This window comes from Anabrus simplex, chromosome 1 (assembly GCF_040414725.1).
Source record: "Anabrus simplex isolate iqAnaSimp1 chromosome 1, ASM4041472v1, whole genome shotgun sequence".
NCBI classification, from domain to species: Eukaryota; Metazoa; Arthropoda; class Insecta; order Orthoptera; family Tettigoniidae; genus Anabrus; species Anabrus simplex.
In genome coordinates this window covers 984,935,247-984,962,711 of record NC_090265.1, presented here as the reverse complement: position 1 = coordinate 984,962,711, position 27,465 = coordinate 984,935,247, and the positions used below count along the sequence as shown (strand labels likewise).

Here is a 27,465-nt window from a genome sequence, read left to right as displayed (position 1 = left end):
CTTAACACCGCTCCCTAGGCCACCCCGTTTCCCTGAATGTACTTGCCTATAACCCTTCTAAACAAGTTTCCGAACGTATATGTACCACTGCGGTTTAAGTGAAGGCCATCTGGGCGCAGATCCCTGTCTCCTAATCACCCATTAGGATCTAGAAATCTCACTCCCAGTTTCTCACACACCCACTCCATCCTATAGTTGTCTCTTTCTTTAATGCTCAGAGAGGTCAAATATCAACTCTTATATTGTCATGTTAGAGAGTACCGACAATACCGGTGAGGGAATTTTCTCTGTTATTAATAGTGAATTGTCTTCTTTAGGCATTCCATGGGAAAATTGCATTTCTTTTTCATCTGACGACAATGCATACACAATGATAGGGGCAAATAAAGGTGTTGCCAAATTTGTGAAGGACAGGCATTCTTCTGTTTGTGTCCCGGGTTGTTCATGTCATCTCATACACACATGTGCACAAAAAGCAGCAGCCCAGTTGCCACTCAATGTAGAGAACTTTTCGGTTCAGTTATATTACTATCTTGATAAGAGTTCTAAAGGGCAAAACACGTTGAAAGTTTACCGGGCTGTTTGTGGCACAGAGGGTCACAAAATTTTGAAATATGTTAGTACCCATTTGCTCTCGCTTCTTCAGTCTATTGATAGAGTTCTTGCGCAGTGGGAAGCTTTGACACTCATGTTTTGTAGTGAGACCCACCATAAAAATGAGACCACCAAGCAGTTTGAAATTGTGAAATCTTTCATACAAGACCCACACACATAACTGTTTTGCTACTTTCTTCAGAGTACACTTCCTGTTTTTAACTCTGTGAATATATTTCTGCAACAAGATGCTCCAGCCATACATCTTCTTAGGAGGAAACTTACTGGTCTTTTAACTGACCTATTGGTCAGATTTGTTCATCCATGTTCTCTTCAGTCAGAATCTACCTCCTTTTTGAGTGTTGAATTCAAGAGGGGGAAATACCAGAAAGCCAATGAGGACTTGGTAATTGGAGCAAAAGCTAGGGCATACTTGAAAGATAATGACTGTGATGAAGAGATGTTTTATAATTCTGTAAGAGAGTTTTATATGGCAGCTTGCAGTTACATTACCAGGAAATTTCCCCTTAATGATGAATTTCTTCATCATGCCGAAGTTGTAGACATCTCTCTCAGAATGAAGGCTTCCTATTCATCTCTTGAATACTTTGTTCGAAGATTCCCAACTTTGGTCAAAGAAAGTGAACATGACAAACTTGAAGAGGAATTTGCAGTTTACCCGTGTGATACTTTCCCGGAATATATTGTACATGGACCAAACATTGATGTGAATTGGGGCAACATTGCAGAGCTTAAAAATGAAAGTGGACAAATTAAGTATAAAACCTTAAGTAATGTTGCATGTACCTCATAGTAGCTCTCCCACAGAAAGAATTTTCAGTGTTGTTAGGAAAAATCAGACAGAATTCAGGCCTACATTAAGAACATCTACACTGGAATCGCTTATGGTTTTAAAGACGAAAATGTCATCTCAGGCGGAAGTATGTTACAAGAAAACCTACACCGAAAAGCAGCTGCTAGGTGCGAAACAAGCTACAAAGAATTTTTTATCGCAGAACTAACAGGTAATGAGCAAATTTTATTGCGTAATATGATATACTTTAGAATAGATTGCTGTAGGAAAGGGCAAACGGGGTGCTTTGGATTTGACTCGTAAACGTTTGGGGGGGGGCTGCGCAAAATGGGATTACTGATAACCCACTTCAAAGGTTGCCACCTTTGTTCCTAATCTGTTTGCTCAGATTGTTTACTATTATTGGATTAATAATGTGTCTAGGCCTTCATCTCAAAGATGAAGAAATTCATGTAACTTTATCTTTTGTATTTGCTTTCATAACATCAGAGGAACAGAGCATGTACAAATTGGTTAGGGAACAGGTTATTAATGAAACCAGATTGTGTGGAATCCTTGTTTCTTTTATAACCGTAGGTTATTCAGTCTGTCGAAAATAATTTATGAATAAATAAATTTAGGAACTACCTGAAAATACGTCTTCAAATCCTATCAGATCACACCCAAAAAATTTTAGAAATATTTAACACGTAGGAGACAGCCATTTGTCAATGTGTTCCCCTCTGGATATCACAGGATTTTTAATTGTTTTTTAAGTTTTTTCAATGCTAGGCGAAGCAATGATAGTAATATCTTTTGGAATATTTAGAAAGATCACACTTTCTTCTTCTACACAAAAATGAGTTTTAAATATCATATTAATGTAGCAATTTTTAAATATAAGTGCATGAAGATGAGTTTTACAAACTACAAAAAAAAATTCTGATGCAGCTATGGTTGCCAGTTGGGTTAATATTTTGAAATTTGTCTAACATTTTGGACACACCTACTGAAACACACTAAATACAGATTCTAACCAAATTGGTCAATTGGCACCGGTATCCTTGTTTACAACCAGTAATTTGCTTTCCCACTGTTTGTTGTTTGACGACGGTGTTGCATCAGGTTACTGCAGGTTGTCATCTGTACCTGGGGAACACCCACATTTTTAGGAAGCGGTGTAAAACTGTATTACAGAACCCACCTCAGGAACCAGTATAAAACTATGTTACACTTCACACCAATTTGAAATTATCTCATCTACATTTACTTGCCTGAAGCGCCAGAATTATCATTAGTGTGTAATTGTTATCCACATTTTCAGAACTCATGTCTTCCATAAGAACATCCATTATGGATTCGTTGTTGAAATTTCGTACACTTGAATTAGACAAGCTAAATATTCACAAGAATTACACAAACAAGCCTCCCTCTCGAACACATACACTTCCTGTCCGCATGTACCGTACATACTTTCCCGCTCATTTCACAGCTGAGAGTCAATGATGACGCAGCCTCAGGTTATGTAGGAACGTGGCTGTGTTATCAATGCCTCGAAAGAAGAGCTCTCGACTTATGATCATAACTAGTACATTTTATGCTTACAGAAGCATCCAACAGTAACCTAGTGAAATCACAGCTCACTGAAATGGCAGCTACAATGAAAACTTGCCTGTAAATTCTCCGAGCTCTGTCAGCAACAATGGAATAGCACACCCGTAGTTTCTACGAGCGGCATTTCCAATGTGTTAAACAGAATTTAACCAAGTCAAAACTGAAAAGAAATGGCTTCAAAATCACAAAAAACTTGTTCCTTTCTCCTTAGTCAGAACATTTGCAGTAATATTCAGGCAGGTCTTCAAGAGTCATGTAATGATGTAGATAATCGAAACATCAAACTACATACGCACATGCTCCTTTCACTTGCATTCATTCCACTTACATATGTTGAAGTGTTTGAAGTACTGACGAATGTTGATGATGAAGAACTGTGCGGAATGTTTGATTACTAGAGACGAGAATTATAGGCACTAAAAACAGTTAAAATAGGCAGGCATATAGGCTCTTAAATTAGCCAAAATAGGCATTTAAATAGGTACTAACGTGTAAAATAGGCAACAAAATAGGCATGAAAAATAATTTAATAATAATTTAATAACACTCAATTACTACAAAAAAATTTACAAGAAACGTTTCAATGTTTACCGGTAACATTCCTGTTCCTCTCTCATGCATAATGTTTTTGTACTGAGAGTGATTGGACAAAACTCTATCTGGTTTTATTTCGCTGAAAGCGGCTGCCTTTCCAGAGGTTCGGTCAAAACTTTCCCCGACTTCTTCCACAATCCTAAATGACTCCACCAGGGGCACGCCACTCTTCTCCAACTTGGTGATTGCTCCCGGCAGGTTGTTGAAATTCGAAGATGCTCCGGTTTATGCAGGGACATATTAGCTCCCAACATTGCAGTGCATAGGTTTGAAGAATATGGTTGTTAGTCGCTGCTGAAAAGTGGACTAGTAGAAAGGTTGCGTTGATACAGATTTCTGTACTCGTGTCAGATGCATTGCAGTATTTCTAAGTTCATCTATGAGGTATTTTTCTTACATTTGAGCTGAAAAATAATAAAATTGACATAAATTACATTATCCCTACATCTTAAATAACTACAACTATTTTAAGATTTTTAATGTGTCAGCTTAATGTTTTATACATATGCTTTGTCAGGGCTTGGCATCAATGTGTGTGTTCCTCCTCACATCAAGATGAAAAAGACTTACAATGTCAAATGCGTTATATTCTAGTGAAAAAGATTTAGCTATAATGTGGACTTTTATCATGTACAAACTTATTTTTAAGTAAAACACTTTCTACTTTTCTTGTTATGTGTGTATATATTGACCTGTGATTCTTATATCTTGGCGCTTTTTGAATGATCGGCTGATGACACAGATATGGTGTCGAAACTGGTACCACATGTAAACATGTTGTGATGTAATTTGCTTAACAAAGCAGTATTGTATTTAAAAGGTGAAGCCTAAAATATACTTCATTTTATTTGATTTTTCAATCATTTGTGCATTTTCTTTCAGGCTGGTATAACAACAACATTAAATTCCCGCTGTTCTGTTTTGGCTGCTGCTAATTCTGTGTTTGGCCGTTGGGATGATACCAAGGGAGAAGAAAATATAGATTTTATGCCAACAATTTTGTCCAGATTTGATATGATATTCATTGTGAAGGATGAACATGATGAAACGCGGGATATGGTATGTTTGCTTTTATAACTGAACGTTACTGTGTTTTTCTTAAGTGGCTGATGATATTTACATATCAATACTGAGTTTGAATGATATGAATTTTGTTGCTATATGATACTGTGAGGGTTTACCACCTGCCATGAAGTAAGACCTGCATCATATGTTTACTGACCAATTTTGTTATATTTTGGCAAATATGTCGCAAAATTGCTAATTTCAAACACTTTTCAAGTATTAAAAACACCTATAGAAGTACGCTATAGCTTATATGGCATATATTGCGAACCTCACTGTAACAACAGGGATTCTTAAAAATAATTTTTGAAAATTCCTATATTAACATGTGTAACAGTTACAAGAATCCTTCCACTCATCCACCCAAAAGAAAATATCCAATTGTTATGGCTTTACGAGTGATCACAGAACAAAAAGTGATTTACCACATGCTATTATTTTCGTTATCAGTATTTATACACTCCAGTGTTTATACTGGATACGATCCATCTTCTTCCGTCTCGATTTATGTTACGTGCACTAGTGAGCACTCTTGCTGACATTCGAAGGCACTGTCAAATTATAATTCCATTATGATTAGTCTGTTATTGAAAATTAAAAATTTTTCTAGCTAACTCATTCTTGGTTGCCAATGTTTTGCCCCAGTGTGTCAGTTTGGGCTCATAACCAGCACACCTACGAAGATTCACGGCTAGTGCACATATACCCTATCTCAAATAACCTGGGAGACAACAGTAACAACTCTGACCACTTGCACGTTATATTACTACTTGCTTAAAATATCAGTCAAGAAACTGCGAGATCGATGGATAATTAGAATAATAACTAATTAACATATTATGGAAAGAATACAACATTTAAACAATTACCAGAATCAATCAAGAAGATATTCAATATAATTCCAAATTTAATCGCTTTAAGAAAGATAATTTAGATACCCCTATTCATAGCGTGTTATCACTCTCTGAGTTATTCGCATTTATTATGATCTGTTCAATGGTATCCTCTGTTAGCTGGTGTGTGCCCCAGATTGTCTTTTCCTCAATCTCGATGACATGTTTTACACACATTTCTGGATGTTGAGGACTCCCTAATTCGATTCCTTAAAGCAGAAGTTTTCTTTCTTCTTCAAGGATAAGAGTCTTGTTGTTACGTGCCATATGGCCCTTTTCTCGGCTCCACAGACATTTTTGAACAATAGTATGGGGATAATCTTAAAACTCGCCTTTCTTGCAATTTGATATCATCTACCCGATATATCGTTCGCGTTCCTAACACGCTATAAGATGGCAGTCAATAAGTTCCAATTGACGCTGTTCGGTTTGTAAAGGATTCCCTTCTTGTCCAAATATTTATCATATTCCTCTTTCTCCACGATTGGTTTGACAATTTTTCAATTCTAACTGAATGGTAAGACGAATTGGGTTCAAGATGAGAAGATTATTAACAAAGCATTCTTCGAATACGTCTCTATTAATTTTCTTGTGATACGTCTTTTGTGGAGTTAGATTCGAAACATGGTAAACCGGGCAAGTTGACCACGTAGTTAGGGACGCACAGCTGTAAGCTTGCATCCGGGAGATAGTGGGTTCAAACCCCACTGTCGGCAGCCCTTAAGATGGTTTTCCGTGATTTCCCACTTTCATGCCAGGCAAACGCTGGGGCTGTACCTTAATTAAGGCCATGGTCATTTCCTTCCTACTCCTAGCCTTTTCCTATCCCATCGTCACCATAAGACCTATCTGTGTCGGTGCGTGTTAAGCAAATTTTTTGAAACAACTTTGCTTGTATCATAATTTGAGCTTCATAATCTTTATTGATGATGTAATTTGTTGATAAATATAGCATTAGTGGTTGTTCTTCCTAATCAATACAATTCATGAACAAATAACTATGCTACACAAATCACTCTTGCTGTCCAGAAGAAAACAAAACCACACGCATAATATTTCAGAGTATGAACGATGCAAATAACATTCTTCGTACTTATCAAAGATGATTTCAGGGGATGCTTGTGAAAGTTTACATAACAGTGAGACATCAATTGATGATTGTGAAGCAAGAGCATGATGATGTTCAGCTTCATTTCTTACCGCAATTAATAGCCTGCACACAGCGTTCATTTGTTACCGAAATCAATCCAGTGGTGAATAACTGTAGTACCTGCCCGCACTCTACGAGTAAAGGAGACAGCCTATTAACAACTGATGCAGTCGACCTCTGGAAATTTATGTTTTTACGATCTAGAAGCCATTTCACACATTCACCAATTCTGAAAATTGTCGTAAATCATGGTAAATTTGAAATGATCTATACGTAAATGGCTGATAAGAATTACATCAAGGTTAATAGAGAACAGTAAGGTTAGTCATTCCGCGTTTCGGGCTGCCATTGGCTGTCGCTGTGACGTCACCATGGAACATCGCTGGTAGCCGCTGACGGCAGACTGTATTAGCGCGCGGGTAATGTTTCACATTTTAATAATATACCGAAGTGATATTTTAGAATTTTTGAACATCATACAATGTATTTTATAGAAATATACATTCTGTACAAGATAAAGTACGTATAACATCGTAGCGCTACAAAATAAGAGGTAATTAGAAGTGCGCGATATGTTAGGTTTAAATCAACAGATTCTGGACAAATAAGACTATTTTTATTTACTGTTATTCACTCTTACCTCAGTAAAGATGATGTTGACGAAATGCATGGAATATGCACCTCACTCTGACTGACAGATGGGTTTTGTTTTATATCACAAACACTGTTAATTTGTTCAACACTTCACGGTGAAAACTTACAGGATACATTGCTATACGTAATAACTTCAAGTCTTGGAACACTAGCACCAAATAAACGGTTTGTCTTTCTTTCCGTTAACATAAGTCTAGAAGAGTATCACAGTCTAGTATATTCACTATCTATCCGATTTTCATCAAAAGGGCTATAGTTCGAATCGTAGTCAATGAAAGTGAGACAGGGTATGAAATAAGTTCTTTTCCGAGTTCTGTGCATAAGGCAAAGGTCCCGTGGCTTTGCACACGAAGTTTAAAACAACAAATACAACGGTAACGAACATTTCTTGACATTTAATTTGTTGATAAATGCCACATTCTCGTTTTTCGCTTACGGGCAGCCTCTTTGCCGGCTGAGTGGCTCAGACGGTTGAGGCGCTGGCCTTCTGACCCCAAACTTGCCAGGTTCGATCCTGGCTCAGTCCGGTGGTATTTGAAGGTGTTCAAATACGTCAGCCTCGTGTCGGCAGATTTAGTGGCACGTAAAAAGAAGTCCTGCGGGACAAAATTCCGGCACCTCGGCGTTACCGAAAACCATAAAAGTAGGTAGTGCGACGTAAAGCAAATAACATTCATTAATTAATTAATTATTACGGGAAGCCTCACTGTTTTATTTCTGTTTTGCAGCCAACCAACGCAAACGGAGTAAGGTTCGGATCTTAGCACATGATTTCAAGACTTGTGGATGGACGTCAGGAAAACGGCTTTTCAACTTCACAGACATATTGTTCAAAAATTCTGGTTCCCTGTTCAAATCTGTTCGTCCGTGAACTTCAGCAAATATCAGCTCGAATTTAGTGATAATTTCCATAAAACTATCGGAAGGGACGAGCAAACCTCCCCGAAACAGCACGTGTACCCACCCCAGACTTGGGTCATCAGGTGGTATCAACAAATCTCCTGTAGGCGTGCCCAGGGACCTGTCCAATTTTCGCCAGCGATATGCGATGGACCCTGCAACGTATTTGAATCCCTCCACACTACAGTCAGTATTTTCCTGTACGGATAGATCATCACTATCAACAGCTGGCAATTCAATGTCATTAATATTCTTGTCACCCTCAGTCATCGCCAGAGCTTGTCATATCCGGGAGGATGTTGCCAAACATAGCCAATGTAACAAATTCTCCTCCTTCGGCAGGAGCTACAGGTGACTCAATTTTTTTTTTTTTTTTTTTTTGAATGAGGAATATCGCTGGAATTGGCTCCTAACAACAACAGTCTGATGCTATTTTTCACATCGGGTGGAGATGGATGATCGTAAAAATGCCCAAGACCTCTTAGGCGCGAAAAGAAATTTTCCAGGCAATCGTGATTCAAACTTGCTGTGAGAATGTATTTAATAATAATTAATGTTATTTGTTTTACGTCCCACTAACTACTCTTTTACGGTTTTCGGAGACGCCGAGGTGTCGGAATTTAATCCCGCAGGAGTTCGTTTACGTGCCAGTAAATCTACCGACACGAGGCTGACGTATTTGAGCACCTTCAAATACCACCGGACTGAGCCAGGACCGAACCTGCCAAGTTGAGGGATAATGAATTTAACGCCGAAAGATTCCATGTATTTGAACAGCACAAACGAAAAAATAAACTAGGTCCTCTGACACTATTTTAAACACCCACACACTTTAAAGGTAAACAAATACATCCGATACATGTGATAACTGAAGAATTTGCCTCGATCTACCCTGGTGCCGCGTGGCTAGCTGTTCCACCGTGACGTCATGCGCTAAGCGAGGAAAATGCAACACCTTCTGCGCACGGCTGAATGCACCCCCCTGAATTACATTATGAGCATGTTAAAATAGAACAGAGATATAGAAAGTTTTGTAAATGGCAGGAAAACTTAAATTCCAGAACCTAAAAGAGGTGTTTTACTGTAGTATTCACTTTTAAATTAATTTGTTATGACAGCACTTTCATTTTAAAGCTTCACAAGATTGTTACGCTCACAGAAAATCGTGTTATAAATTTTAAAACCTGTTAAATTTGTATAGAATTGTGTATTATTTTAGATGTGAAAAAAAGTAGATTCCTAGTAATTGCTTTACCAAAATGGAGTAAGGGGAAAAATTGTTGGGTGAATTCGAAACCATTGTATTTTTGTCTCTTCTCTCCGTGAAGACAATGTTACTTTCTTATTTCCTGTATGATACAAGTATATTTTTAATTTCTTGTGAATAGTTCCTTACCAAGACAATAGCTGTGTAATTCAAGTGATGATCGCCATTGTGTCTGCACAGTTGACCTGTGGTCCTGTCAGTTTTCTGAGTGTGCTCATGATTACGATTGAGCGAGGGGCCATCTGATGAAAACACGACTTAGTTCTTGGTAAAACAGCTCCCATTTTGTTTCATTTTACGTTTAGTTTCTGCTAGGTGAAGAGTGCTTTAGAAACATATTAGAAATAATTCTGAAATGAATAAATACCATATTTTCTTGCATAATTTATGCATCCCAATATTTTTGGGTCCAAAGTGGAGAAAAAGAAATGTTCATGTATTTGACACACCCACTTCTTCGAACATCCATCACGCAGCTCTGGATGTGTTTCGAAATAAAAATCTCAACTAATCAAGTAGCAGCCTTCCTATTGCAAAAATGGTCATTCCAAATGCAGGGCAAGGTGCTGTTATTAGCCGGTAGAAAATACCACCTCACTAGTTTGGTGAGAGATTCGGCTCAGAAGTGACTAGTGATGCTCAATTGCAGTCTGGTACAAACATATTTTAAGAGAGTTTTGAGTATGGGACATGCAGAGATGCCAACTATTACGATTCAATCGTAATAATTACGAATTACCCATCATTATTATGCCTTCACGAATGACACACCAGAAATTACGATTTTTTGTTTTTTTAATGTAAGTGTATGAAGTGTTCAAAAAGATACACAAGGAATGCCATGTCAGCTTGAAGTCTCAGAATATTCTTTTCGGTTTTCTCAGTAATCCTCGTTTAAGAATATTTAGAGTTTCACGCGCCGAACGCAGTGTGTCCTTCCAGTATCAGAAAAAGCAGCCGCCTGTGAAGTAGTATATCTTGCTGAGTTGTTGTCTTTGTTCGTCACGTGATCGGACTTCCATGATAGTATCCGAGTTCTCTTCTCTTTGTTTTGGCGGTAAAGTGGCGGTGGTGGTGTTCTGTGTGGCAAACCCCGTTTCATTGTGAATACTGTGTGCGTGACTGTTGAATAAGTATTTATTGCAATTTAGGTTGGCAAATTTACAAATATTGCTCTTCTAGTATTTATATGCTAATCGCGTGTGACGAAATGAGAACAGTTTGAAATAAACAATGAAGCGATTTCTTGTGCAGGAAAATACGTGTGGTGAAGTTTCCGTGACCAGTGACGCTAGTAAGAAACCAAAAATCGTTCAAAAATTCCAAGAGGAATACTCGAAAGAATGGCCCTGTTTACTTCGTTCCTTAAAATCTCCTTCACACGTGTTTTGTAGTGTGTGTAGCCGCGATTTTTCAGTTGCGCATGGTGGGCGAGACGACTGTCGTAAACACGTGGCTAGCAAAATTCATACGGATACAGTTAAGCTGAGGGATACAAACAAAAATTTAACATTTTTTGCTAAATCCTCTGAAGATGAAAGCTTAGTAACAAACGCGGAGTTGTTGTTTACGACTTTTCTTGTTGAACACAACTTGCCTTTAGCCTGCAGTGACCATGCGGGACGTTTGTTCAAGAAAATAGCTTCGAAGTACGGTTGTGCGAGAACAAAAACGGGAGCGCTAGTTAAAACTTTGGCTTCTACAGTTGAGGGAAAGGTAACGGAGTTAATGAAGTCCCAGCCCTTTGCCCTGGCAACAGACGGCAGTAACGATATGAATGACAAAAAGCTCTACCCATTAGTTGTGACGCTTTTCGATGAGGAATCTACGCAGATTTCAACGATGATTCTCACAATTCGGGAATCCAGTGACAATACAGGCAAAGGAATATTCAATATTTTGGATGATGAACTGAAGAAGAGGGGGATTCCGTGGGATAACTGCGTAGGTTTTGCATGTGATAATGCAAGTACTATGACTGGTGTTTCCAAAGGTGTGAGCTCCTTCATTTGTAAAGAAAATCCTAATATTCGTGTGCAAGGCTGTGCTTGCCATCTTGTGCACTTAGCTGCTCAAAAGGGGTGCAGTGCTCTTGTAAATGTTAATATTGAACAGTTTTTAATTGATATTTATTACTATTTGATGAAGAGTTCAAAGAGGCAAAATGCTTTAAAGGTGTGCCAGGAAGTCTTTGGTGAAAAGCCACACAAAATTTTGAAATATGTTTCTACCAGGTGGTTATCTCTTCTACAGTGTGTATCAAGGGTCTTAGAACAGTGGGGCCCTTTAAAAATGCTCTTCTGTGAATCAGATTCTGACAATGCCAACTCAAAATTTCTGAAAGTTAAGGAACAATTAGAAAATCCATCTACTAAGCTTTACCTTTTGTTTCTCAGCTCTGTTCTTCCACTTTTCAACTCCTTAAATGTATTCCTCCAACAAGAGACACCGCTTATTCATAAACTTCACTCAAAGTTAAATGATTTTTTCAGTGACCTTATTGTTCGTTTTGTGAGAGCATCCTCTGTTCCAGAGTCCAATACTAATTTGCTTGATGTGAAATTTAGTTCTGCTAAGTTGCAGAAAAGTGACAGCGAGTTGGTCTTTGGGGCAAACACAAGGGCTTACATAAGGGCAGTTTCTCTAGATGATACTACATTGAAAAACTTTTATTCCGATGTGAGACTGTTCTATACAAAAACATGTGAGTACATTGTTAACAAATCGCCAATTTGGGATAAGTTTCTCGAGCATGTTGAAATTGCTGATGTTCTCCAGAGGAAATCGAAGAGTTTCTTATCAGTAGAATTTATGATTGACCGGTTTCCTAAAATAGTGTCATCAGAAGAAATTGATTCTTTGGAAACTGAGTTTAGTCGTTTTCAATTTGATGGATTCCCTTTTGACAAGGATGAAAGGGCTGACAGACTTTGGTTCGAAATATCGAAGATCACTGATGCTTCAGGTATGAGGAAGTACCCTTCACTGAGTAAACTAATGATGGCTATTCTTCTAGTACCCCATAGCAATGCTCCAGTGGAAAGAGTTTTTAGTTTGGTGAGGAAGAATAAGACTGAATTGGCTAATATGAACACCGAACTGTTAAGTGCTCTGTTAGTGCAGAAGATGCATATGATATCAAAAGAAAAAGCCTGTCACCAGTGTACCTTTACGAAACAGGAACTACAAGCTGCTAAGGGGGCAACTACAGTACTGAACAAAAGAAATGACCCTTCAACCTCCACTCAGATAGGTACTGCAGATCACCTGTTCCTCTAGCAGGTAAGAATCATACAGTGTTTATATTGCCAATCTTTGAGTATGTTATTTTTGGTTGAATTGTATGTTGTTCACTGATTTTTCAATGATGTGTAAGGTAGTGAGATTTCGAAAAAGAATCTTTGGTTGCGCCGCCGCCGTGTCCCCCCCCGCCGGCCGTGCCCTCTCGGCTGCATTACTAATTGCCTTTCTTGAAAGTTGGCATCTCTGGACATGCGTTTTCTGTGATCTCAAAATTGTTAATCCACAGTGAGCAAGTATTCGAGGAATACTGCATCATATAAACTTGCGGTGATTAGTTATGCTGAATCATACAGGAAAAGGACAGCAGGCCGCAAGTATTCAGTGTCCGAATGCAATGTGCGCTACCACGGTAACAGAGAAGTGCACTTCAAGTAACCAGCAAGTCTCGCAGTGAATTTTGCGGACCATAAAGCATGATTTCGTTATGTAACGTTGGATGTGCCGTTTCTCACGAAATGCTGTATTTTAAAGAATGAGAAATAGCCACTGCACATGGAATCAGTGTCTCAGATTTGAAGGTTAGCCACGTCTGGATGAAGAGAAATGGACTTTCTCTTCTGTGTAGAAAAACATTATGCCAAAAAATTAATTATTTCAGCCAAAAAGTAATTCACTTTGATTGAGAAACTGAGAGTGAAGGAATATTTGATCTCCCAAATAGAAACCGCAGGTTGGACACCAATCAGTTTCCGTATACCACAAAGTCGAATAATCGATAAGAAAGGGACTTCAAGTGTTATCGTACACGCTATCAGAAGCAAAAAACGATGATGTACTGCAATGCTTGTTGTAACAGTTGATGCCAGAAAGCTTGCAACCCACTTTGTTCTAAAATGAAAAAATGGCTAAAATAAAATTACTGCACGGGATCTGCGTTCATGGACGCGTCATTCTTACAAGATTGGATACGAACATTTTGGGGAAATCTAGCAGGGCCCTTCCTTCGATGTCTGGTGTACTTTTATTAGTTCATGTTTATTTCACTTCAGGTTGTTATTGTCAGCTCATAACGGGAAGAATATATTCCAGTGTCGGTACTTCAAACCTATGTGTCCAACTTAACCTGATGTACCGTATTTGACTTTTCAGAAAAAATCTCATGCCGGAATTTGACGCCAAATAACGATAACCGCAAATGAATTGAACCAATTGTGTTTATATTATATTAGATGTATCCTTTAAATGTAAATGACTTGTAAATATTTTTTAAAATATCTGAATTCCTTGAATAATTTATGCATCCAAAGTTTTCTCCTGTATGTTTTGTCAAAAAAGTGTTATTTACGCGAGAAAATATGGTATAATCGTGGACACTGGAAGAGAAGTTACACCACCTGAAGGGGAAGAGGAAAGACCACACAATAATTTTTCATGCTTATTTCATGATCTTCTGCAAAGAATATGGAACTATATTGTTTGATTTACGTTTACCATAAAATATGATGATTTCAGGAGTACAGACACCATATACCTGCACATAGAATTTAAACAAGTTATTCTGATTTTATGTTGATTTAAAAGGTCATTGCCTTATAATATTAAGTTATATGCCCACAATCTGGCGAATCTAACCATTAGATATTGCAGTTTATTTCTTGCTTGCCTCTGTTTTTACCTAATGTATATACAGTATATTTAAAAGAACATGTCTTGACTGACTGACTCATTCATCAGTGCCGAGCCAAACCTACTGGACATAAAGAAATGAAATTTCGAGGATACATTTATATTAAAATTTAGGTGCTTGCTAAGGGTGGATTTTTGGATATTCCGTCGCTAAGGGGGTGAATTTTTAAAATGAGTGTATCTATATCTGAAAACTTTAAAAGTTTACAGGTGTAAAAATTGGTATTTAGAATTTGCTTTAAAAATAAAGAAACACATATTTTTTTGTTTTCGGAAAATTGCACTGGGAGGGGTGAAAAAGGGGTTGAATGCCTTTAATGAGAATACTTATATCTCGGAAACTGAAGATAGTACAGACCTGGAAATTGGTATTTGGAATCTCCTTTAAAAATAAAAAGGGGCCGATGACCTTCGATGTTTGGCCCCTTAAAACAGCAAGCATCATCATCATCATAAAAATAAACACACATTTTTGTTTTTGGAAAATCCAATTAATATGGGTTAAACAGGAGTGACAAATGGGGTGAATTTTTAGAAAGACTATATCCACAGTATATCTCAGAAACATAAAATGTTAGAGATGTAAAAATTGGTATTTAGAATCTCCTGTAAAAGTAAAGAAACGTAGGTGATTTGTTTTCGGAAACTCCACTTAAGGGAAACTAAAAAGGGGCTGAAATTTTAAAATGAGGATGTCTACAGTATATCTCAAAAACTTAAAATGTTACAGAAGTGAAAAAATGGTATTTTTTATCTCTATTAAAAATAAAGAAACATGTATTTTTTGTTTTCGGAAAAACCACTTGGGTGGGGGGTAAAAATGACTGAAAATAGGGTTGAATTATTTTTATCAGGATACTGATATCTCAAAAACTGAAAATGTTACAGGCGTGAAATTTGGTATTTGGAATCCCCTTTAAAATTAAAGAAATATGTAGTTTTTGTTTTTGGAAATCCACTTAAGGGGGATGGAATTGAAAAATTAGTTGAATTATTTGTATGAAGATACTATTATCTCAAAGACGAAAGATGTTGCAGACGTAAAAATTGGTATTTGGAATCTGCTTTAAAAGTAAAGAAACACCTATTCCTTTGATTTAGGAAAATCCAATGAAGGAGGGGGGTGAAACAATTCAAAAATTAATTGAATTAATTGTATGAGGACACTTACATCTAATAAAACCTAAAGTTGTTACAGACGTGAAAATTGGTATTTCGATCTCCTTTAATCCTTTGGCCTACCATTACTTGTTAAAGGAAATATTCCCCTACATACCATTTATTTTTTAGTCACTTTAACATAAATTTGACCGATTACATACATAAGAATGCAGCTTTTAGCTTGTCTGTTGTAACAGGAAACCAATGTTTTTGTTCGTAAGAATTACTGGTTTCAAGGGAAGCAGATAAATTAGCAGGAAGTGTAGAGGCATAGGCATTGGTTTCCTTAATAACGTGATCCCAGAACTGTGGGGTTAGAAATTCATTCACTAAGTCTTTTCTTTCAGATTATTTCCCAACCCCCTCCTCACTATAGAGTGAATTTCGGAAACTGGTTTGCATCTTACAGAAACAAGATCACAATTCCAAGTATCATTTTACTAGGCTTCTCACCCACTCTTGTTGCATTCTGGTTTTGTCACGTGGTTTCAATTGGCACTATCACCTCAGAACTGAAATCTGAATCACCTTCATCACTGTCATTTGAAGAAGAAAAAAGTATTTTCACTCTCCAGAGAATCATTTTCACTTCCAACATCACTATTTTCAAGCCAGTTACGAATATCCTCATCCATTGGAAAATGAAAATAAGAATAATAGTTAACACCACCTTTCCAATACTTATCTTTCCGTATATTTAGGATATAAACATTACAACAGGCGTTGTGAGATTTATTTCGGCTGATGATGCTTATGACAGTTAAGCGAAACATGTCCCATCTCACAACGCCTGTTGTAATGTTTATATCCTAAATGTAAGGAAAGATAAGTATTGGAAAGGTGGTGTTAACTATTATTCTTATTTTAAGTTTCATAATCTGATGTCCAATACGGTCTACAATGAGATTTATTACTTGTAATATCCTCATCCATGCTGTGCTTGGATGCCGCCATGATTGTTTACAACGAGCGGCAAACTGAGGTGCTTTTTATTTTCCGTATTTCAGCTCAGAGTTACTATTTACACGGAGAGAATAGTTTCAGGTATCATCTGACATCAATCGGGTTGGCTGCAAAACAAACAGAATAAATCTCTCTGACCAGCTAACTGTGATGTTGAACTTAAAAATAAATGTTCCGTGCACCAGGACGGAAGTGTCCGCCAAAGTATGTTACCGCCTTATGTTCGCAGGACGGAAGGTTCCGTCAAAGTATGGCAATGGGTTAACAAAGAAAAAGACATTTTTGGGGGAAAATCATCTTGGGGGCAGGGGTGAAAAGGAGTTGAATTCCTTTTATGGGGACACATATCTAAAAAACTGAAGATGTTACAGTCATGATAATTGTTAATTGTTAATTAAAAGATCCTTTACTGATAGAGAAACAAGGATTTTTTTTTCTTTTTCTGGAAAATTCATTTAAGGGGGGAAGTGTGAAAGGAAGTGAAAAAAATCATAAATCGATCATTTTTAATCTTTCCTGGGTTCGTTTTCAAGAGCCATCTTTTCCTTTGGAGAACTTAAATTTAGATTACAGTAGATTCTCCTGGCATATAAATAAAAATTTAAACACATTTGAAATAAATGATAGGAATGATATTGACCGTGCAATTGTTCACCTCTATAATTAGGTCAATAATGCACGGAAGTATATAATTCGTATCTCCAGAAATCCTGCGCACTTGTTTACGCCTGTCAATGATGCTGGTCACATTGCCAGCAATGACAATGGCAGCAGATGTAATTTACCGCCAAGTAGCTGTCTTGCATCTTGCTGCGGGATCCAGAACATCAATAATAATAATAATAATAATAACAACAACCTAAATTTAACTAATATCAACCACCCTAATAATAATAATAATGTTCTAGACCATCGTCAAAATGTGCGGACCGCGCTGGAAATGGGTCCTGGCTGGGTAATGCCTACGAATGCAGTCCGGCCGCGGGTTCAGTACTGCCAAGGCATCCAAGACGACACCATGCTGGATCTCCTCAAGGATTTGATCCATATTAAAAATGCTTATAGGAAAAGATGGCAAGATTTAGGGACCCAACTGACCGGGCAGAGTACCAGGAGCTAGCCCGGGAAGTACGAAATCGATTACTGGAAAGAAAGATTGAAAAATGGGAGGAACTTTGCCGTCAGATCGCAAATATTGGCGGATTATATATAAGATGTTAAGCATTCAGTTATAAATTTCAGTATAATACCGTAGCAAAGCACGGGCATCTTGCTGGTTAAACATATTCTCCATTTGAAAAATGAATAATGCTTGAACAATGCACAAGTTATTGAAATTAGATTGTTGCTGTTGGATTCATCTTGCTCTAACCCATCAATTTTTTTATAATTACCATATTTTTCATCTGAGTAAGAACTAATGGTTGAATAATGCATGAGTTATTGAAATGAGATTGTCACGGTTTGATTCATCTTGCTCTACTTCCTCTATTTTTTTAAATCACTTATATAAAAAATATTTGAGGTACTGTATGTCACTAACCCTTGAGAGTAAACCTTTGATTTTGTAGTTCTTATAAATTGACTATCATATTGTTAGAAACTCACACTGGGAAATACAGTGTTTCTGTTAAGTGTAGTATTTCCTTTCAGACTCTAGCCAAGCACATCATGAATGTACACATGAATGCAGGTCAAACGACTGATGAATCAACAGATGGGGAACTTCCTTTGGTTCTTCTGAAGAAGTATATTAACTTCTGCCGTACGTAAGTATACAGAAGAATATTTTGTTGATAATGCTGTTAGAGCTCAAACCTCATGATGTTTTGCAAGGGCCATTACTGTTTATACATAATACTACAGAGCGCAATTTCATGTCAGAGTCTGACAGATGTTGCAGCAAACATGCATTGTTGTAATTGTGTGGATTGTATATAATAACTTCCTTGTATTCCCTTGCAAATTCTACATCCTTGTGATTCCATCAGTTTCTGGTCAGTGTTTCTCATTTCTTGAACTCTGGTTGAATCCCTTTGTGATCCATTTTGCCTGTCAGCATTTAGTGTTTGCCTGGTTGTATGATGGAATTTATATTATGTGTTGCTATGGTGTTTATACAATACAATGGATTTATTTTGTGTGGCAAGATTAAGGCCATTTTGGCCTCTCTTGCAGGAAACCATACCTTAACCCCTTGCTTTCAAGGTAACCATCTATCGGTACCCACAGTTTCTGCAAAAACGGGCATGGTAACGATTCATCGTTACCGGTCTTTGTTGACGATATCACTGAATATCCTCACAGTTATTCAAGTGATGTTTCTTTGTCTGAATCAGAAAGTGTATATGACGATGATAATAATCCAGTAAGAAATGTGTATTTTAAACAAAATGGCAAGCTTTCTTCTGCGATGATCACTTTACAATTTAATCTATCCTTGGATCTAATGCACATAGAATCTTGATATTTACCATGCTAGTAAACATTAATATCACCTTTCTACTAACATCAATCGCAAATTTGTGCATTGAACAACATTTCTCAGAATTACTTAAAAACATTCGAAATCTGAAACTTGTAACTTTGTTTCCACACTTGTTATTTTTTAAAATTGAACACTTCAATTTTAGGGACATGACTTACATGCAGTGACAGTAAGTGATATATACTCTATAATTTTACAAACTTTCATGTTGATATTTATTGGTGTGCCTTCCATGGAATTTTATAAGAAATGTGTGCATAGTAGGGTAAATATGGCTGACAGTTTTCACACATCCATCAACTGAGAGCTTGAAAGTGAAAGGGTTAAGTCATATGGGAAAATTTACGCTATGAAGGAAAAAAATGGGAAGGGCGAGCAATATCGATTTTTAGATTTCAACGCCATCTGTTAGCCTGATCTTTGAACTATGTGATCAAAGGAGTGACAGTGATGTAACCATGCGGAAAAGTCTTCAAAATAACCTTGGTAACAGGTCGTGCAGTCTAACAAAACTATACCTTAATTCACAATGGGAATTTAATATTATTACAAATAATGTACTTCATTCTGGTTCTGTGATGACTATATCTAAGATAAAATTGTAAAAGAATTTAATTGTATAAAGTCCACCTATTCAATACACATTTGCCATTTGATAAATGGTCTGTCTTAAAAGCTACACAGGACATGTTTTGACCTAGCCTAGAGGTCATCATCAGCTAAAATAACATAAAGAAGAAAGACATATACAAAAAATGGTGATGCATAAAAAACTTGATAAAATATAATCAGCAAATGCAATGGAAATCTATGTTTTAAATGTATATAGCTTCAAATTAAAATAAAATCAAACAAATGCAAAGGAAATCTTCAAACTTGGACAAATTTAGTTGTAAGTGTGGGTCCAACCTTATTTAAATACAACTACTGGTTGGCTGGAGGCAGTACTTAAAAATTGTTAAGACTGTTAAATGTTGTTCTATTTGTCATGCTCCTGGAAACTGATAGAAGTTTTGAAAAATTCGTTACATTTCTTCATGGAGAATACAAGTATAGCACAGGGCTGGAGGAAAGAGGGAATATATTCTTTAACTCCCATACAGTAAATTTAACACACAACCAATACTCAAATTCAGGGATTTATAGATTCAAATGCATCCACTGTAAATTTCCTTACGTGGGGCAAACTGGACGCAGCTTTTAAACGAGATGCTTAGAGCATTATAATGCATCTAAGCACAACAAATATTCCGCTATGAGTGTTCATATGAATAAAATGGGACATAGCTTCACCACTATAGACCAGGACCTTCTGATCTTGAAGATTATTAATAAGGGTAGCTTAATGACTGAATTCGAAAACACCTATATCTTTTTAGACCAGCACTTCAATAAGAATAAAAATTTAAATGACATTGTAGAAACAAAGAGTCCGGTCACTGAGCAAATTCCGAACTTATTGTCATCTCTTAACATGAATAATAACAATTTTTTTTTTTTTTTAATCTTCAACTAAAAATCCAGCATTAATACCCCTATATCAACAGCAGCTGATGTCCCAGCACCTGGCCACACCCCTTCCCCTACGTGCACCAACAGGGATCTTAACACCACACCCACCCCTCTTCAACCGACACACTCCCTGCCAACAATGGCGCACAGAGGTAAAGTGACTGTCAGACCACCACACACAAGCAACGCTGCCGGACATCTCTCCTAACTCTAAAGGGTAAGTGTTAAGAAGATTAATTCCACTAGTGAAAATCCCAATTATAAGAAATCACACACTTTTTTGTCTTATTTCACAGACTTCAACACACATCACAAGCTGTTTCATTTACACCTAAGAATTCAGTTGAACTCCTCTTCAGACTTACATGGATGCTAACTCCATAAGCTCCACAACCTACGCAGCATACTGCATATTTAAAGAGAAGATGGAATAATTGTTACATGAATGAGACTTGATGAAACATCCTCTACCAGCTATCTTGCCGTTTAACCAGCATCTTCACTTCGAATATTATTATTAAAGACTCTCGTTTCAGTAAAGAAAAGATTTTAATCTATGGAAGATTTTAAGTAATCCACAAATCATTTTAAGCTGAACGTATTGATTTCTTGTACATACTGAAAAATCTGTGTAAATATTTTTATTTCCTTTTGACTTCAATTGCCAACTCAGTATCAACATTATGAGTGTTAATATTATTTTATATTATCTCCATTAGATGGGAACACAAATATGATAACCCATTAGATCTTTAAGACAGGATTAACCAGTTCAATCCAAATAGACCACAATGTTCTTATACATCAATGTAAATTATTGTGAACAATTAGTTCATAAGAATAGTTTTAATAACATCCACCCTCGACCTCCTGCATGCTAACCCAAAACTCTATCCACTGTACCAACTGTACAGCATGACTAATACATCCTGATAGAGGTAGTTACCCTACATGTGGTTACAGTGTTGCCAGATTGCCACTCTTCAACATCCTTTTTCTCCCAGATATACTCTCAGGACAAACTTTTGTGAGAGATTTTTTTATTGCTGGCATGTGAGGAGTCGCGCTGCGACGCCCGAGCGCGCAAATTTCGCTTCACCCTGTATATATATACACAACGAAACCTCATTTGTGTGTTCCTCATTAACACGTTTTCCCACTTATCACGTCGTAAATTTTGAGTCACGATTCTCATTGCATTAAATCTATATAGGGCAATTCAAAATGATGGACCTGATTTCATAAATTTATTCTATGAGATCTAATGAACATATCATACTGTGAGATATGCGCAAAGAAAGGCAAACTCTAAAAAGTTTAGTTGAGTTTAGATTTCATCCCACATGGTTTCATTTTCAGCCTTTACGAGTGCGCAGGAAGCGAGTAAAGAAAATGGATGCGGCTGGGAGCAGAAGTCGTTCTGTGTGCTTGATTACCATGTAAACAAGTCTGTGATTAGTGTTCAACGGCATTTCCATACCAGGTATGGAAGAGACCCACATACTGGAAAAGCCATTCGTGGGTGTTATGCAAAATTCAGACACACGGGCTGTATCTGTAAGCGAAAGTCGACTGGTCGTCCTTCGACCGGGGAAGAGACAGTGCGAACGTGTTCGCGCCAGTTTAGTGCGGGGTCCGCAGAAGTCCACGTACCGGGCAGCGAGGCAACTTGAACTTCCACTGGTAACTGTTTGGCGCATTCTGCGGAAACTTTTACGAATGAAACTTTACCGCTTGTAACTGGTGCAGGCCTTAAAAGACACTGATTATGCTGCTCGAGCATCCTTCTGTGCTTATTTTCTTGCATTAATGTAAGAGGATGGGTTCTCAGAAAGGGTGATGAAGCGACTTTTCACCATTCCGGGACTGTGAACAGACACAACGTAAGGATCTGGGGAACTTCTAATCCCCATAAAGTTGTGGAACAGAAACACAATTCTCCCAAGGTGAATGTGTTTTGTGCCATTTCTCATGAGAAGGTTTATGGACCCTTTTTCTTCATTGAACCTACTGTGACAGGAAATGTTTTTCTTGATATGCTGCAACAATGGCTCCTGCCACAGCTCGAAGAGGATAGTGCAGATTTCATCCTTCAACTGGATGGTGCCCCTCTGCATTACCATGGCAACTTTCGGAGCCATCTCAACAAGACATGGCACAACACTGGATAGTTTGTGCATCTCAGGAGGATCAAACTCTCTTTTGTTGGCCAACGCGTTCCCCGACTTAACCCCATGTAATTTCTTCTTGTGGGGTTTCGTAAAGGATCATGTTTATGTACCACCTCTTCCACTAACATTGGACGACCTTCATGCCCGCATCACAGCAGCCATCGCAGAGATTGATCGCGACACACTACACAAGGTTTGGCAGGAGATAGACTATCGGCTTGATGTATGTCGTGTTACGCGAGATGTTCACATAAAACACTTGTGATATGACTGAAAATAACTTCGAGAGTTTACCGTTCATAGCACATCTCACATTACGATATGTTTATTAGATTTCACAGAATAAATTTATGAAATTGGATCCATCATTTTGAATTGCCCTGTATAAAAATACCTCGCTTATCGCGTCTCAAATTTTCGCTACTACTGCTTAGTACGATCACGTTTTTCTTAGACCTGAAAATGTTACTGTATTTGTCAACACTTCTGAAAGAAACGTGATTTCGAACTCGGGTAAGAGCCGTCGCCACAGTTGCGAGATTGTGGGAAAAGGCCTTCCTGAACTTCAAAGGATAAGTTGCACTTTCGGGGAGCAAGCCATTAGCCTCAGAAATGTTCAGTTTTGCTTGCCGGTTAGCAGCGAGATTACTGAATACCAGAGTGAGCCTGTTTGTACTTGTATTTTGTATTCCATTCACAGGGTAGAAATGTATTTTGTGTTTAGTGGTACAGTGAAGTGTAGCTAATATTTGCTGCATGATACGGTAGCCTATATATGGATTAGGAACATAATCGTGTGAAATTGACAAGCGTGGTGCATATCTGCCTTAAAATAGCCTAGTTATACTGTAGATATGGAAATTGTGAAATTCTTTAATAACTTAATGAAGACAAAATTAAAATCTGTCAGGAAGTGGACTGGCATAAGCACGCAGAGGTCGTGAATATTGAAGGTCGCACCTTCGAGTTTCGACTTGATCACTCAAGTTGGTTGAAGTTTTGTTTGATTCAAAATGGCAGCCAAAGTCATTCCTCGCAGTTGCACATGGTTGAATGTAAACTCCAATTCATTGTCTCTAAGAGTGTGACCAGGAAATAATGTTTAATAACCCTCTGCTCTGAAATAAAAGACTTCTACTAACATTTGTTTTAGAAAGAATATGATCTGCAGTAATATTTCAATATTTTTGTTGGCCCCTGTGCACATGTTTTCATATGGTATTTGTTGTCTACGCCTTTCAGTGTACCGGCACTTGCTTTATAATCCCCAACAGAAAAGTTTTTCATAATTGTTCTCTTGTTTTTTGTGCATTTTAATACTTCCCTCTCATCTTTAGAAGTGGTAGATAGTCCTATAGTTGTCACTGTACTCGTGAATATACGACGTTAAAAACCCTCATCAGAAAAAATCATATCTAGTGTTTCCATATCCCTGTTGGATAGTTTTTATTAGTATATCCATTAGTACGTTTTCTCCCTTAACACGTTCTTTTTCCTTGTCCCCTGCAGAAACGTCTTAATGAGGTTTTACTTATATGCATATTAAGTCAGTTTTATTACATATAAATCCTAAACCTTGTTATAATATATGGTGTAGGGAAGTATCTAGTTTCAACTTTCATGTAACTTCCTCTCACCTCTCTCCCATTCCCTGTATCTTTGCTATCTTCTATGGTACTAGTTACCAAGAGAGTGGTTGCTCAGTATGGCTTGCATTCGGGACTTAGTGGGTTCAAATTTCACTGTCGGCAGCCGTGAAGATGGTTTTTTGTGGTTTCTCATTTTTGCACACGGCAAATGCTGGGGCTGTACCTCAATCAAGGCCATGGTTGCTTCCTTCCCATTCCTAGCCCTTTCCTATCCCATTGTCGCCATAAAATCTATGTGTGTTGGTGCGACATAAAAAATAAAAGCACCAGTTTTCCTTAAACACATCTACATTTCTACTTTTCTCTTCCCCACTGAAGGTTGTACCATTTATATCTTTATCTTTTTGTGTACGTGTGTGTATATGCTTCGAAAAAAAATTACTTGCATCGTTAGCCGCTGTTCTGCATTTGTTTTTTGGATTTGTCTTATTCTGTTCTTAACAACTATTTGTTAATTTAAAATAATTATTCTTTTAGCCGCTGTGGACCACGTCTTTCAGAAGCAGCGGGAGAAAAGTTGAAGAACCGTTATGTGTTGATGAGAGGAGGAACTAGGGAACATGAACTGGAGACTGAAAAGAGATTGTCCATTCCAATCACGGTCAGGTTAGTGGCTTACTCAGATTAATTTAAACACGAGATTCCCAATTTTCCATTCTTCCTCATGATCACTGCGACTGATCTCTCAATTTTGAGAGTACTTTTTGCAAATCTCATATTATTTTAAAATCCTATGCCTTTCCTCGTCCTATCGTTAGCTGAACAAGATATGGCTGGCCTTAGTTGTTCAAATAACTGTTACTGGAAGGCAGCACTGCATCATTCCGAATTATTTTTGTCTTGTCTTTGTTCCTGTCTTGGTGTGTTGCAGTGTGTTGTAGCCAACTTTTGAGTCTTGATGTTGCATGTGTTGGCTGTGTGTTTTTGTTGTTGTGAGGTTACCTCTGTGGATCAGTGGTAGTGTCGGCCTCCGGATCCCAAGATAGCGGGTTCAAACCCGGCAGAGGTAGTCAAATTTTTGAAGAGTGGAGAAAAGTCCATTCGACACTCCATGTCGTACGATGTCGGCATGTAAAAGATCTCTGGTGACACATTTGGTGTTTACCCGACAAAATTCATTAAAATCTCAGCCACAGGCACCCAAGAGAGATCCGGTTTACTCTGTCTGCCATCTAGTGGGCCTAGAGTAAAACGGAACGTCGAAATTGATTAGCAGACAGCCAGATGGCGTAAAATTGAAATGTCTGCACACAGTAGCTGAGGCCGTACGATAATTGTTATTGTTATTATTATTAAGGGAACGGGGAACTGGAAATCAAGTAGGAATGACATAAAATTGTTAGTGTTGAACTGTAGAAGTATTGTAAGGAAAGGAATAGAATTAAGTAATTTAATAGATATATATTTACCAGATATTGTAATAGGAGTTGAATCATGGCTGAGAAATGATATAATGAATGCAGAAATTTTCTCACGGCACTGGAGTGTGTAATAATACCAATATAAATGGTCCGTTATTGGACATTATAAATTTTCCAGCTAGCTCATTCTTGGTTGCCAGCGTTTCGCCCTCGTGTGCTAGGGTGGGCTCATCAGTTGGTACCTAGCACACCTACCAATACGCTGGCTAGTGCATACCGCGGAGGCCACTGCGTAGGCTAACTGGAGCCACCGGCAGTGCCAATGCACTAAGAGACTTTGTCTCATCACTAAAAATTGATGCCTGCTTGGCCATCAGATGATATAGATGTTGATTCCCATAGGGAATCTGAAATATTTGTCCTGAATGAGCAAGTTTATAATACCAATATAAATGGTCCGTTATTGGACATTATAAATTTTCCAGCTAGCTCATTCTTGGTTGCCAGCGTTTCGCCCTCGTGTGCTAGGGTGGGCTCATCAGTTGGTACCTAGCACACCTACCAATACGCTGGCTAGTGCATACCGCGGAGGCCACTGCGTAGGCTAACTGGAGCCACCGGCAGTGCCAATGCACTAAGAGACTTTGTCTCATCACTAAAAATTGATGCCTGCTTGGCCATCAGATGATATAGATGTTGATTCCCATAGGGAATCTGAAATATTTGTCCTGAATGAGCAAGTTTATAATACCAATATAAATGGTCCGTTATTGGACATTATAAATTTTCCAGCTAGCTCATTCTTGGTTGCCAGCGTTTCGCCCTCGTGTGCTAGGGTGGGCTCATCAGTTGGTACCTAGCACACCTACCAATACGCTGGCTAGTGCATACCGCGGAGGCCACTGCGTAGGCTAACTGGAGCCACCGGCAGTGCCAATGCACTAAGAGACTTTGTCTCATCACTAAAAATTGATGCCTGCTTGGCCATCAGATGATATAGATGTTGATTCCCATAGGGAATCTGAAATATTTGTCCTGAATGAGCAAGTTTATAATACCAATATAAATGGTCCGTTATTGGACATTATAAATTTTCATCTATATCATCTGATGGCCAAGCAGGCATCAATTTTTAGTGATGAGACAAAGTCTCTTAGTGCATTGGCACTGCCGGTGGCTCCAGTTAGCCTACGCAGTGGCCTCCGCGGTATGCACTAGCCAGCGTATTGGTAGGTGTGCTAGGTACCAACTGATGAGCCCACCCTAGCACACGAGGGCGAAACGCTGGCAACCAAGAATGAGCTAGCTGGAAAATTTATAATGTCCAATAACGGACCATTTATATTGGTGTTATAAACTTGCTCATTCAGGACAAATATTTCAGATTCCCTATGGGAATCAACATCTATATCATCTGATGGCCAAGCAGGCATCAATTTTTAGTGATGAGACAAAGTCTCTTAGTGCATTGGCACTGCCGGTGGCTCCAGTTAGCCTACGCAGTGGCCTCCGCGGTATGCACTAGCCAGCGTATTGGTAGGTGTGCTAGGTACCAACTGATGAGCCCACCCTAGCACACGAGGGCGAAACGCTGGCAACCAAGAATGAGCTAGCTGGAAAATTTATAATGTCCAATAACGGACCATTTATATTGGTATTATAAACTTGCTCATTCAGGACAAATATTTCAGATTCCCTATGGGAATC

The 27,465-nt window shown here is 38.0% G+C and overlaps 1 protein-coding gene across 1 annotated transcript in view; it reads left to right on the top strand.

Moving 5' to 3' along the window:
• Mcm5 (Minichromosome maintenance 5) overlaps nucleotides 1-27,465 on the top strand; it is a 216,612-nt gene that overhangs the window by 137,100 nt on the left and 52,047 nt on the right. Inside the window, exons 10-12 of the mRNA XM_067136830.2 lie at nucleotides 4,478-4,654; nucleotides 18,231-18,346; nucleotides 24,875-25,003. Of these exons, the coding sequence (XP_066992931.2) occupies nucleotides 4,478-4,654; nucleotides 18,231-18,346; nucleotides 24,875-25,003 (422 nt within the window). The remainder of the gene's footprint in view (nucleotides 1-4,477; nucleotides 4,655-18,230; nucleotides 18,347-24,874; nucleotides 25,004-27,465) is intronic.